Source organism: Gymnogyps californianus, chromosome 2, assembly GCF_018139145.2.
Source record: "Gymnogyps californianus isolate 813 chromosome 2, ASM1813914v2, whole genome shotgun sequence".
Taxonomy (NCBI): Eukaryota; Metazoa; Chordata; class Aves; order Accipitriformes; family Cathartidae; genus Gymnogyps; species Gymnogyps californianus.
In genome coordinates this window covers 159339430-159353952 of record NC_059472.1, presented here as the reverse complement: position 1 = coordinate 159353952, position 14523 = coordinate 159339430, and the positions used below count along the sequence as shown (strand labels likewise).

General features: G+C 39.8%; 1 protein-coding gene across 2 annotated transcripts in view; it reads left to right on the top strand.

Moving 5' to 3' along the window:
- Nucleotides 1-14523, top strand: part of DPP6 (dipeptidyl peptidase like 6) — a 421969-nt gene that overhangs the window by 361415 nt on the left and 46031 nt on the right. For both annotated transcript variants that reach the window (XM_050915790.1, XM_050915791.1), the window contains exons 9-12: nt 5548-5702; nt 6846-6943; nt 12562-12685; nt 13551-13589. In XM_050915790.1, coding sequence (XP_050771747.1) covers nt 5548-5702; nt 6846-6943; nt 12562-12685; nt 13551-13589 — 416 coding nt within the window. The remainder of the gene's footprint in view (nt 1-5547; nt 5703-6845; nt 6944-12561; nt 12686-13550; nt 13590-14523) is intronic.

Below are 14523 nucleotides of genomic sequence, written 5' to 3'. Positions count from 1 at the left end.
AGTTTTAATAAAACAGCGAAATATCTTCAGCACACCAAATACTTAATGATCTGAGCATCAGCTACAATACATTGCACAAACAAAACCATTGATTACGCTTCCTGGAATTGCTGCACTTTACCCCATCAGCAATAAATAACATAGAAAGGGAAGTTCCCTCTGTCAGACCAAATCTTGCATAATACTTTGTGTAAAAATTAAAATATTCTGAAATTAATGGGTCTATTGACAGAAAGCTAGATATGTTTGTGTGTGTGTGTGCATGTATCTATACCTACTCAGAGAAGAATCAAACTATTTATTATCTGTCTTTGTCTTCTGTGGGCACAACATTAATAATATTGTTTTGATTTCCTACTGAAGAAGAAAATGCAATGTCTGGAACAAGAAGAGAATTTTAATTGTATGAAAGAAATTGATCTATTTAATAGGTAAAACCTCCTAAGTGCCTCTACTCATTACACCCTTATTTTGACCTCTTGAGATGCAGAAAGCCTCTACTTTTCTAGATGCAGTTAAAAAAAACTTTCTGCTCAGTCTCCAAGGACACCTCCTCAGCTGTTATAAATGGAAGTTACTTTTTTGAAGTTAATGACACTGCAGTTGTTAACTGCAGCTCATCCGTGTAACACGAGGGGCTTCACCAAGGGTGGATACACCATTCAGACCTCCAGAAGATCTCTTGTTTAACTGCAGTACGGATCTATGAGTCATTTTTTCTTGGAAGAGAAAAGGTTAGTTTCTTTGCATTCATTGTAATATTTTTCCTGGGCCTTCTTATTAGAAGACGTTAGCAGTTAAAGATTGAAAAGCTTTTAGGACCGGTCTTTCACTGACTTGCTCACTCCTGTAGAAGGGCGTTATGTGCCGTCCCCGGTGGGGCTGTGTTGGTATGATTACCACTGCGCTCCCAACGAGGGGTGGCAACGTGGACACATGAGCACGGGCACATCTGGAGGATGGCTGCGGAGTGACGGCATCCTGCCTTGCACAGAGCAGATGCATGTGGGCGGCCAAAGGAAAGTGGCTGATCAGGGTGGTGTCTCCAGCTGTTTTCATTGTACGTGGGAATTGGGGTATTGATGCTTGTAATATGTATAGCCTCAGGGGGTAAATTATCAGCTATATGCCTCTGTTGATTGTGATGACAGAAAAACAAATATATTTTTTCACTTGAAAATTATTTCTTTATTCCTTTTTCTCAGGTTTTCCTCCTGACATCGTATTTATTCTTTTTTGTTGCAAGTGATAGAAATGGGTTGCAATGGTACCTGTCAGAGGACTGCTCTGTCCAAGCATCCTTGTCTTCTTGTGCAAGTCTCTGTTTCGGTTAACTCACACTTGAAAATTACGATTTATTTGTGGCAACTTCAAAAATTGGAAGAAACCTCTAAGCTACCAATGGATTTCCCAGTCAGTCATTGGTGAAGGCTTCATCCTTTCCCTAACAGCAAGCCAGAACTTTGCCACCTTTAGCAGAAAGGCATAATTCACAAATATGACTCAGGATGGACAAAGACTGCAGAACTAGTTAGATTTTTAGAAATGCATGAAGAAACCTCCATGGCCATGGTATTTACATGTACTTATTAACAAAGAGGAGCTCTGCCAGTCTAGAACTCTGCACAAGCTCTGCACAAGCCTGGGAAGTGGATTTGTCATGGAAATGGCTGTAGAAATACCACAATGGCAGATTATGGTTCACAACATTAAAACCATCTGTGTGGATTTCCAAATGTGGTCCATACGAGAGATTTTATCCAGAATCTGCTGGTTGCCACTGAGGCTGCAGAAGATAAAGCCCGGATGCTTTTCCCTGCATTGACTCTATAAGGGAAGGCAGAGGTCTGGACACACTTCAGTGGGACTGTTCAGTGCTTAGACAGAGGTGGACATGAAAATTAAAAGTGTTTGATTTCTATGGCCAAACCTCTGCTAAAGGTGCTATAAAAGTATCAAAAGGAACAGCAAAATCCACTTGTGAAGATTCTTACAGGACTGGGGTGGATATTGTCCATGAAGGGGCCAGATCATTTTTTGAAATCCTTTCCAGGTCTATTTCCTATGATTCCTTGAGAAGTTTGTTACCTAAAGTGAGATACAAGTCTCTCATTTCATTGCGCTTGCAAGTACTGCTGGCATTAACTCCAAGTTTGAAACAAGCAGACGCTTCCTTTCCTTTTATACGCGTGCTGGGCTAGTTTTGGATAACACACCTAGTAGAAATGTCCATCCAATCTCTGATCCACTGTGCAGTCCATCCAGGGATTGCCCTTATGGTATCACAGCCAAATGCTACATCCAAACCCAGATTCATCACATCTTGTTACTTGGCAGCTGAGAACTACAGCAAAGGACTTCTCCTTTCTGTTTCCTGACAGTGAGCAAGAAAGCATCTATCAATCAGGAAACATGTTCTTCTGAAGAGATGACATTCCTGCTGAGGGCAGCCTGATTCACTCCGGATGCTATTCAGGTCTTGATACCAAAGGCTACCACCTACATAATGCACTGAACGCAGCAACCTTTACTTCAGCTCAGGGAAGATTCCTCTCATCACACCTCTGCTATTGCCTCCAGTTTCTTTTCTCATCCAGTGATATTAAAGTCTCTAAAATGGATATATACCCAGTTGTCACTGAATATACTCCAACCTAGGACTTCAAATGCTCCTCCTGAGGGTCTGTTAACTTAGAAGACTCTTCGGTTCACACAGCTTTGAAACGATCATTCAATCGAGTCTTATTCAGATAGAAGAGGGATTAAAATACACATACTGTAACACTCCTTGAACATAAACATTTCACACATGGCCCCACCAAAGAGTCACTACTTATAAGCAAGGTCATCCAGCTCTTTCAGAGCAGTTCGATATTGAATGCGGTAATGTGGAATAAGCATTGACTTGCTTCAGGTGCTGTGCTTGAACCCAGCCACCAAGTCTGAACAGTCCTTGTTCAGTTAAGGCAACTGCACACTTTGTTCTACTGTTTTTAGGGTTTGCATGCCTCAGTGTGATGGCTGGCAAGCAAAGCTGTGGAGAAAGAAGCAGCACAGAGCCACCAGCAACTGACTGAGGAATCTCTGCAGCTCGCTCACAGCATCCCTACATCATGTAGCACCCAGAGACTGCAAGCTTTGAGGAACAGAGCAAAAGTTTTGATCAATTATCACTTTATACTCTTAGCTAGGAGGTCATGAGGTACATGTGGAGGGGGGCTTTCGTGTTTAAGGAGAACCTCGTTTCTTATATATGTGAAGTGAGTTCCGAACTGACTTTAGAAAGACCCAGGAGTATTGAATGCAACTGATTTTCTGAGCATGTGGTAAATGCAAACGCAAAGAATAAAGTGTGCCCAAGAACAAATTGTCTGCAAATTGCATTTTGCTTTCAGCTGAAACTTTCTGGTATTAATGCATTTTATATTTCATAAGAACGTTCTCTGGTTTGCTAAAACTAACTGATCTCTCTAATAATGGCAAGGTTCTGGCTTTGTTTCAAGGCAAAGGTTCACACAATTAAATCTCATTAACAGAGGAGCACAAAACCTGCACTAAAACCTTTCTTGGCATGTGACCTTCAGCAGAACTGCTTCGTTAAGTCTGAGATCCTGGAGAAAATGTTTGCTGAATAAAGTAATTCCTAATTAATGTTAAAATGTCAAGGATTCATCTGCCAACCATTTTTACTCCTTTTCCTTTATACTCTTAATTGTTGCTCTTTAATGAGCAACCACTATAAAAGTCAAAAGCAGCATCTTTTAAACGTGCACAGAATAGGTGGGACAATGCAGCAAAGCAAATTTGCCAGAGATGAGCTTTCCCATGTAATATTTGCAACTTCCTAGACATCTTTCCAAAACCCCACTTAGATGTTGCCATGAAGTATTAATTTGTTATTCGTAGAAGGCATAACTGTGGAGGTGATTTTCCCTTGCACCCTTTCTAATGTTACCTTGAGTTTTATCTTGAGCCATGTGCAAGTCTGGAGTAACAAAGGTGTTCATTTGATCTATGAAGAATATAATTGTCTTTCTATTCTCCAAGGATCACTCATCCAAGATTTTTTTAAAAGAAATAAAAGTCTTTGGTGAGTTACTACTCTTCAGACCAGAGGGGTGTTCTGGTTGGATCGAGAGGTCATCATAGGGTGGTGTACAAACACAGGGGGTCTGAACTCTGAAAATCCTCATTTGTTTTTGCAGTGACCAGCAATAACAGCAGACATTGGAGCTGCTTGGACTTGTGTAGCAAGACTTTAGTGGTGAAGGCTTAGGAACACTCTGCAGCCTCTTTAATTCTTATTCTCACATTAAAGTAATGGGACCTGTCTTCCTGCCCATCAATCTGTACAGCATATGCAAGCCCTTCTGCTGTGGTTTAAATAGGAATGACTCATATGATATTAAGCCTCTTAATGAAAATGGATTACATTATTGCCTTTTGCAAAATGGGAGGTTTAAAAAGCCAAGTTAGTGTCTTCCAAATGTCAGTAACTGGAGACACTTTGGACAAAGAGTGAATTTTATAGCTTTTCTGGATATCTATAAGCTGAAGTCATCTTTGCAATGAAGGATATTAAATGATAAGAAAAAGTATTAGAAATTGAAAGTTCTTTGAATTTGTGTTTAATGAGAATTACGTTCTGCCAGTCTTCAAAATAATTTCTTATGATGGCAATCTTGTTTTCTCCTTACTTGAACTCTGACATGTTTGCATTGGCATCTTTCTGAGTACCTTTTCAATAGCAACTACATTATTCAGATCACCAAAAACTCTGAAATCCCCAAATTCAGTGGTAAAAAGGATCAGTCTCTGACCCTGGCTATTTATGGAGTATGGCTTTGCAAAAGTGATTCAAAAAATGAAATAAGGATAAAAGTCAAGATGGTATCCAGGCCACAGACTCTAAAGCCTGGTATCTTGTAAAGTGTTACAAAGTTCCAGCACTACATAACTGACAGAAAATTGCTATTTTTGTTTATTCCCAACTGGCAACAGAGCTTAGGAAGATGTAAATTGTAGCTGAAGCACTTGTCTCTAACTATAAATGCTGTTTGAATGCATTGATATGTGTCTAGTATGACTTTGTGAACTCTTTATGGAGGAGAACTAAACCTCAGTCTTTGCAGTTCTCCGTTAGCCCCGAGGGAGCCTCGGTTACGCTTCCATCGGGCAGGTAGGAACCCAAGCTCTGCCAACGTGTGCAGGTATATATGTTCACATATCCATGTACAGGACACATAGTAGGTGCAGCAGGGCCTTTTATGTTGTCATGAATATGTGTACTAATATGAATAATTTGATGTTTCTTGAGCAAGATACTTATGCTTAATAACCTATATATTCAGAGTAATTGTTATCAATTGTGTTCATTTGTGTATATGGCGTAATTTAATGAGTATTTTTAATTGATATTCCTGTGGCGTCCTCCCTGTGCTGCGGTTAGACTGGGATTTTCATATCTACGCTGTTTCATTTATTGCTAACTAGTAATTTACATCTAATAGCCTTTTTTTCTGTTCTCACTTCTTTTTTTTTAATTAGAGGAGATCTTGAAGACTCATATTGCTCATTGGTGGTCTCCTGATGGCACCAGGTTAGCATATGCAACAATTAATGCCTCCAGAGTCCCCACCATGGAGATCCCAGTATACACTGGCAGCCTTTACCCTGCTGTTAAAACGTATCATTATCCAAAGGTAAGGGAAAATAAAACAAGCAGTCCTGTTGCTCTATCAAAAAAAAATTTTTTTTTTCCAGTATGCTCAGACAGGAGACTGTATAATAGTGCACATTCATAAGCAATGAAAATAAACAGATCTAAGGGAAGATCACTGTTCCCCAGTGAATGTGGTCTTCATTACTCTTTAGTTGCATTTGTAAAGTTGCAGTTTTCTGATTTGAGTATTAGTCATTCTAAATATAATGAAAACAAAATTTAAAAAGTCTTGCTTTGTACCCACACAAAAGCAATTGTGCTTCCATGCTAGAATGGAGTTGTTGGTGTCTGAGAGTTTGGAAGCCAGCATTTCTACATTTAGATACATTTTCTTTTACATAGAAGGAAAATGTAGTATTTGAGCTTCCTTAGAATTTCCAGGATGGCCTAATGTCAGAGGAGATAGTCTGGGTTTGGAGACATGTTGTGCCTGAGCATTACAAAGAACACAGCGAAAGACAGAAAAGACTTAAGAACCAATCTCTCCTTGACTGCAGAGACCTGTACAGCAGTCCTGCAGCGGGTACACAGCACCGGCACAGCTCTCTACCAGTATCGATACACTGCTGCTGTTATTGCTGTGATTTTCTGCTATAAGACAGTACAGGAGTGTACCACGCCGCAGTCATTTCTTCTGGGTGTCTCACTTTATGCACTGTTTACCTGAGACCTCACATGTTGGTCCAAATGGAACCATAATTTAGCAGGAGAGATATCCACATCTATGCAGGTTTTGTGGAAAGTAACAATGATTCAGCAGGGGATGCCCTTTCCTACAATACAAAATGAATCAGTATTTTACTGTATCTACTGTCATCCTGTTAGACAACCTTTTACCAAAAGATACGCAAAATAGCAATATTTCCAGTCGCCATGAAAAGTAGCATTTTTTACCAAGGCTAGAGGTGTCCTAAGTAAAATTACCCCTTGGTTGTGCCTGCTGACCTTTCCACGCCTCTGTGCCACATCACTACAGTTGCAGTTTCCCTGTGAACGACCGCAGCAGTCCAGTCCATAAACCCCATACAATGGGAATGCATTTTATAATCCATGGGGATGTAATAAATCAAAAACATTCTGTGTTGTATAAGATACGGTAATTTATTCTTATTTTAAAATCCAGGCTGGAATGGAAAATCCAACTATTTCTTTGCATGTGATTGGTCTGAACGGACCTACCCATGACCTGGAAATGACTCCCCCAGATGATCAGAGAATGAGGTAGGTGCTTTCTCACCCTGGGATGCTGGACCCCAATTCTCTTGGGGTTTTAAATCAGACTCTGACTTTTTTTAAGATCATTTTACAGTACCTTTGTCTACCACTATCGAAAGTTTCATTTTGTGTAAATCTGCTTAAAATTTTTCAAATTATTTTTCTTCTTACATGTATTTTATAGAACATTATTAGTTTTTTGAAATTGCTGTGACACAGACTGACTTCAGAATAGGGTTATTTTTAGAGAACTTGGCAGAATGTCCCCAAATCCATAAGAACACATTCATTTCACATGTAATCAAAGGCATTGTAGAAGGGATAGTGTCTGCAGCCTGTATGAAAGACCATGAAGCAGAAACAGGGCAGCCCTATAACACAGCACACACGAGCTCACTGCTTCGTGACGTGAACATAGGAATGAAACCAGGTGGACATTCTGCAAATACATTGCCCAATCTTCATTAAAAATAAAAAGGAAAGCTCTTTGCTGTTTTTAGGGCAAGTGTATTTCAGAAGTTGGCCTGCAATTCAGCCAACTACTTAGACACCGGTTTCTAATGTGCTTAAGTCTGCATTCAGCAAGAGTTTAAAAGTTTGGCTTGGACTTCAGCATGTGGTCAAAGCTTGAGCTACGTTTATGGGTCTGTGAACACTTGAAAGGAAGATCACATTGTTCAGGAGAGAAGCAGCTTTAGATCATGCATGGCACTCCTCTCTGCAAAGCTCAGAGATCAGAATCTAAATCCAAATTTCAGTAACTTTGATTTAAACTTGAAATAGCTTTATAGCAGGCCAAGAGAAATCAGTCTCTGCTTCTACATCTAAAGTATCCATAGTGACCCCTCCAAACGTAATGCTGCAAGATTATTGTTCCCAGGCACATCACTTGTTCGTGTAGGAGCGTCCAACCAACTTGTGTGCTCACTCTTTTTTTACTGATTGGTAAATTAGATTGCTGGATCTGTAATTCCAGTGCAAAAAAGATAGAAGTACAGCACAGCGTTAATGAAACAGGGCAGCTTGGAGGGCAGGGGAGGGTGCAGGGGTGATCGTCATTACGTATGATAAATATATAAGGCCTGTGGATAGGCTGTGTAGTCATCTGATGAGAAAATACTAAACCAGTGGGATCATTTATGGTGGGAGTTGCCCTTCTTTGCTAGGAAAGCTAGTGTCAGCCTCAGAACGCGTTTTCACTGAATAACTCTAAAATACTCCAAATCCATTTGTGCAACAAAAGATGTATGACCTGTGATCAAACCAAATGGGCACAAATGCACTTGCCTTTCAAAAATACAACTTCAGATCTGTATGCAGCAGGCAGCAATTCTGGATCACAGTATCCCCATCATAGTATCCCAATCACAGTATCAGAACTATGGCTCCTGAACAATACCATTTTTCTGTTGCTAGCATACTCTGTAAACAGAGAGACTCAGAAACGTTTTAATTATAGTAATAACTTCAGACTGCAGGACCCAAGTGTTGTTAATAAATTTGTCCTATATGGTTATGGGTGGCTGTAATTTATTTGGTTGCAATCAATATTGTAAAATGATGCAAAATATATCGTAATTAATTAGTCTCTGTATATTTCATCAAAACCATGGCAATTACCATCCCTAGGGCATGATATAAGTAGTGCTGCTAGAGCAATAGGGGTGCATTTTCATTATGCATATGTTTTCTGAAATGAGAGGATTAGTGTGATAACATTTCATTAAAATAGGCAAGAGGGATGTACCGTACAGTTAGTTACAGAAGAGAGTTTCAAAGAAGCAGGGGAAGCCGGTGATAAGGATCTTCAAGCAGAGCAGTCCTATCTGAAGCATTTCAATGTGCTCAATCTGTTCACACAGATGATATATGGACAGAGCGGTACTGGTTGGTGTTCTTTTTATCTGGAGCAAAGCGGTTTAGTACAATTAATAAAGCTGAGAATAAAGTGGAGATATGCTAGGGTCTTTTTTCTTTTAGAATTAAAGGAAGTCAGAAGTTTTCCACAGAATTGGGATATTTTCCAGTAAAAAAAAAAACACAACTAAACAAACAAAAAAAACCCCACTAAGCTAATGATTGGAAAACATATTTGGGGAAAATGTACAATTTTGAAAATTTTTCCTTTTTAAAAATCTTTCATTCTGAGCATTTTTGCCAAATTTTCTCCAATGTCATGCTTTTCTGTGAGAAAAAGAAAGTGAAGGGAAGGGGTGGAAATTGCAGGGGGAAAAAAAGTATTATAACATTTAATGCCTGACAGGCTTTTTTTGTTTTGATGAAAACCTTTGGACCCCAAGCGTTACATCAGCAGGTGGTCGGAATTGGACCATGATCCAACTTCTTTTTCACGTCATATTTGCGTCCCAGGTGGCAAATTAAAGAAAGATGTTCTCTGCCCTGAGAGCAGAAATCGTCACTGGTCCTTGCGTAGGTCAGGAGCAAATAAATAATGGAGAAACTCAGACAAGTCGAGTCTGGATCAGAGGCAGGAGCCGGCTGTGCCCCAGGGACCGCAGGCTGGGCGGCTGCCTGTCACTTGGCCACATAATCTTTGTGGCCAATCACTTGGCCACATTGATCTTTAATGTCCCTTCCAACCCAAACCATTCTATGATTTATGATTTTATGATTCTATGATAATATATCATTGTCTGTTCTTTGTGGTGTTTATGGTTTTATTACTGTTGCCGTACTTTAAGTATTCATATTGTAGATTCATACCTCGTATTTTAGATTAATGCCTCCAGAAAGCAGCCAAGTAAAGTTAGGGTATGAATAAGGGCGCTGCACAATAACTGGTCTCAGATGATTGCAATCCCAACCACCAACGTCTTTACTGGGATGGGGAAATACATTGCTGTCGTGGTTTAACCCCAGTCAGCAACTCAGCACCACGCACCCGTTTCCCCCTCCCCCTCCCAGTGGGGTGAGGAGGAGGAAAGCAAAGGAAAAAAAAAGTAAAACTCGTGGGTTGAGATAAGAACAGTTTAATAACTAAAGTAAAATATAATACTAACAATAGTAATAATGAAATATAATAATAATAGTAATGAAAAGGAATGCAACAAAAAGAAGGGGGGGGGGGGGGGGGAAGGAAAAAAAAACCAGTGATGCACAATGCAATTGCTCACCACCCGCTGACCGATGCTCAGTTAGTTCCTGAACCGCAATCCGCGCCTCCTGGCCAGCTCCGCCCTGTTTATATACTGGGCATGACATTCCATGGTATGGAATACCCCTTTGGCTAGTTCAGGTCAGCTGCCCCGGCTCTGCTTCCTCCCAGCTCCTTGCACACCTGCTTGCTGGCAGAGCATGGGAAACTGAAAAGTCCTTGGCTTAAGATAAGCGCTACTTAGCAACAACTAAAACATCAGAGTGTTATCAACATCATTCTCACACTAAATCCAAAACACAGCACTGTACCAGCTACTAAAAAGAAAGTTAACTCTGTCCCAGCCGAAACCAGGACAATTGCAAAGCTCAGTATAACTGCACCCTTCCTGAAGGGGCTCAGACAAGTTATTCCTTTCCTTTGGGAGGGTGTAACCTGCTCTGATGTGGATGTCTGCAAACAAAATGGTCGGGTACCTGCTGGCGTAGATTTTGCTCTATGGGAAGAAATATATTCTCCTTAAATCAGCTCCATATAAAATCTGGGACAGCTCAGGTGAAGAGGGCTTGGGAAATGCACCAACTCCCCATTTCTCTCAACTGGCTGCTCAACCAGTGCAGCTGCCAGAGCTGCAGATGTTTAAAATTAACTGAGATGAATCACTCCTTATTGTCTCATTTTCCTCTGCAAAATAGGAAACATAAAGCTTGGTTGTCCTACAGAAGAGATATGAAGTGAATTAAAGACTCCACATTACTCTGAGACTGAAATAATAACTGTACAAGTATCTGCAGTTGTCTGCTGCCTGGGGTATCCATGGGCTTGATGGCTGGGAGAGGCTTCAGAGAGAAATTGAGACTCCATGCCCATCTCTGGGATGGTAGGGAAGATAATGTTTGACCTAAAATAATAATTAAAAGTTCCTGAGAAAGAACTGTGGTTCCTGTGTTCAAACAGCGAGAGGGGTGTAAAAATTGAATATAAGTCCTTCAAACTTTAAATTGGATTTATGGAAAAAATGCTCCAAGCCACAATATGTACTAAATTCACATTCCTTTTCTGGGGAGACTGAATCTGCTCAGTTAATTTTGGAGAGAAAGAAGAGATGGTTATACAGTTTAATTTTGCTTTGTTGGTTTTTTCCTCTTAGGCCCTATGCTGTTGCTGATAAAGAGTAAAATTACAATTTTGTTTCAGGCACTGAATTTTCAGACTGCTGTTGTCTCACCTGGAAGTATCCTTCCTTCCAGTGCAGCGGATACAATCGTTGAGGCCTTTTGTTATTTTTCCCAGCCAAATTCAGGCACTAAATATTACTGAAAACTACAAAATCAGTTTCCAACTTGTTATTTTGCTAGATAAGCGGGCCTTTGTTGCTTTTGCCCTTTCTCTTCAGTATCTGTAGGAGCGCTTGCCAGAACACAAAGCACTCTCCAGTGACACAGCACATTAATTCCAATGAGAGCAACAATTCCTTATACATATTTTATAGCAAACAAATGAACTAATAAATTTTTTATAGACCGTATGCTGTGAAAATTCATATTATAATTTAAGATTGTCTTTGGCCCACATAGCCCAACAGTATATTATAACATCACCAGCTTTGTCAGCTCAGCCAGAGTTTTACCCTATAGTAAAGTGGTGAAGCCGTGAATTGCTGCAGAGGTGGACGTCTGTGAGTACCACCACATACTGGCTCTGAGAAGGTGACCATCGGTGTATTTATTTGTAATCTTGTATTTTCCAGCCCAGCCCAGCCTAGGTGGTTCCATTGCTCACTATTGCACAGGACTTTTCCTAATGATATTGATTACAGGACTGTGCAGCCCACACCAGTGATTTACTCCAAGTATTATCACAACCTGAATATGTCCAGCAATAGAGGATGGTACAGGGAGCGTGGGATGGGAGTTTTGTCGATGCAAACTGTTACATCTCTGCTGACGTCTTTATGGCAACCAGCTGCATCTGCTTTACAGAAACCCTGTGTCTCTCTAAACTCTATCTTTCTTGCTATTTTCCTTTTAATGCAACACTTATGGTTATTCTGGTGTGTAGTAGGCATATTTAGAGGCCATTAACTCTTCATAAGCATAAAGAATGCAACCATTGGCAGCGATGGGTCTGAGTCAGCCGGTTAGTGTGCTCAGAATGGAAATTGTTTGCAATTTCTTTTCCACCTGTGCATAAATTTGTAGCTCCAGGCATTTCAGTCCTTCTTGGAAGACGGAATAGCTTGAAAGATTCTTTATCTCTGCATTCGTCTCTTCTTTGAAAATGACTTTCAGAAGTGGCAGATAAAACACCTGCACAGCCCTAAAAATGTCATTTTTAGGGGTTAAGTTCCATACATAAGGAAGCCTAGAGACATCAAGACGCAGCATTCTTAATAACCAGAGATCTCTCCTGGACTGTTTGCCTGCAGCAGCCCCTGGCTGCTCCGCCATGTGGCAATTCATTAGGATGTCAGTATTGTGATTTGTTTTATGTATGTCTGTGTTTGCAGGGACTACTACATAACCATGGTGAAATGGGCAACCAGCACCAAGGTGGCAGTAAACTGGCTGAACAGGGCCCAGAACGTGTCTATCCTGACGCTCTGCGACGCCACCACGGGAGTCTGCACAAAGGTAGGAGAGAAGAGCCAAATGGTCATTTGCCACTGGTTTTCATAACCCACACAAGGAGGAAGTATTTCAGTTATCTTACCTGGCAACAAGTCAGCTGGCACACATTTATTTATGCAGACACAGAATATAAACAATGTTTGCAACATCTACTATTTTTTTTTACACCTTCTAGAAAGCCAGGAACACGCTCTGTGTGTGTGTGTGTGTGTGTGTGTGTGTAAAAGAGTGATTACTTGTCTTGACATAACTGTATACATGCACAAGCGTACACACACATCAACAGTTTGTAACCTGAATATCTTTGCAACATTCTAGTTTAATGGCATTATATATATGGCATTAAAAAGGCTCGTGCTTATCTACCCACATTTTAATTTTGCTTAATTAATCTCTTCTATAGACACACTAATGTAAATGGTGTGTTGATATAACCTGTGTAAGTATTAGCAGATACCATCTTTTAAACTGGCATAGGTGTTTCCACAGTAGAAAATTGTTCTGATATATCTGTCCCTTGAAAAAATGATGCAATACTGTGCATAAAGCACCATGCAGTCTTCACAACTTTCATTTCAACCTTTATTTATTTCTTAACAAGCTTTATTTCTTTGGGGAATAATATAGCTTGTGGATTTATGTGTTTTGTCTGTATGAGTAAAACGCCTTCTTGAATGAGTGCATGCTTATCATCAGAGAGGAAAGACAAGGAGAGCAGCCACTGGATTACACTCCTGCAGCACATATTTAAATAGTTTCTTTGTATTTTTCTGAACAACTTTTCAGATTTAATCCAACTGCTTCCTGCACTGATAAGCAAAATGTAATACATGCAAAGTACGGTATTAATGATCTTCTTCTGTTGCAGAAACATGAAGATGAAAGTGAAGGCTGGCTGCACAGACAGGTAATAGTGATCTTCTCTTTGCGGTCAAGTTTTTGGTAGGTTTTTTTGTTTCATTGTTTTTGCCCCAAAGAGAAAAATAGATTTCCAGACCTGAGAAAGATACTTGGAAGATGGCATGATTTGTATTATAGAAAAAAGTTTCTCAGTAATAAACAAGTTCTTATTGAAGAGGCCATCTTCTCTAGGTCCCATAGTTCTTAACCTGCAATTTACTTAGATTTAAAAGAGATGAAAAGCTGATGCTGGTGGAAATTCACTCACTGACAGTATCTGTGTAAGACTCATCAGCCTCAGAGGTAGTCCTTCATACCCTGCTTTGAGACTGATGATGATTTTAAGCAGTATGGTGGTTGTTTTCTGGTCTTCTAGACAGGAAAGAAGTCCACTGTTGAAAACAGAAGATCAAAGGTAATTTGGTTAAAAGTGCCTATGTCCATTTAGAGACAAAATCATGCAGATAGATAGGACTTTTAAGTCGTTTAAGCTAAACTTGACAAAATTGTCTATGTTACTCTGCAGCTATTTGCACATGTAAGAAAGGTGAAAAATAAAATTAAAGTGTCGATGGGGCAATTAAAACAATGAGAGATTACATGGAGCACGGAATGGGGAGAAACTACCTGATGCAGTTTAAAATCCTGTTTTAACAGACAACTGTGTCACATAATTCTTCTGACACTGTAACTTGTGCATAATACTGTTACATTGTATGGCTATGTGCTCCCATCCCCAAATGAAATTAAACAAAGACAAAAATAAACTCTGAAAAAAAAATAGAAATAGAAAATCGGATAGAATATTTAAACCCCCAGGAAGTTTTGATTTATGGGACTTTTCCTTTTTTTTTTATTTTTTTTTTTTTCCCTCCAGAAAAGGGGTTTTTTTCAACATATGTCTATATAAAACCTCTAGATTTCCAGCATGTAAATCTTTG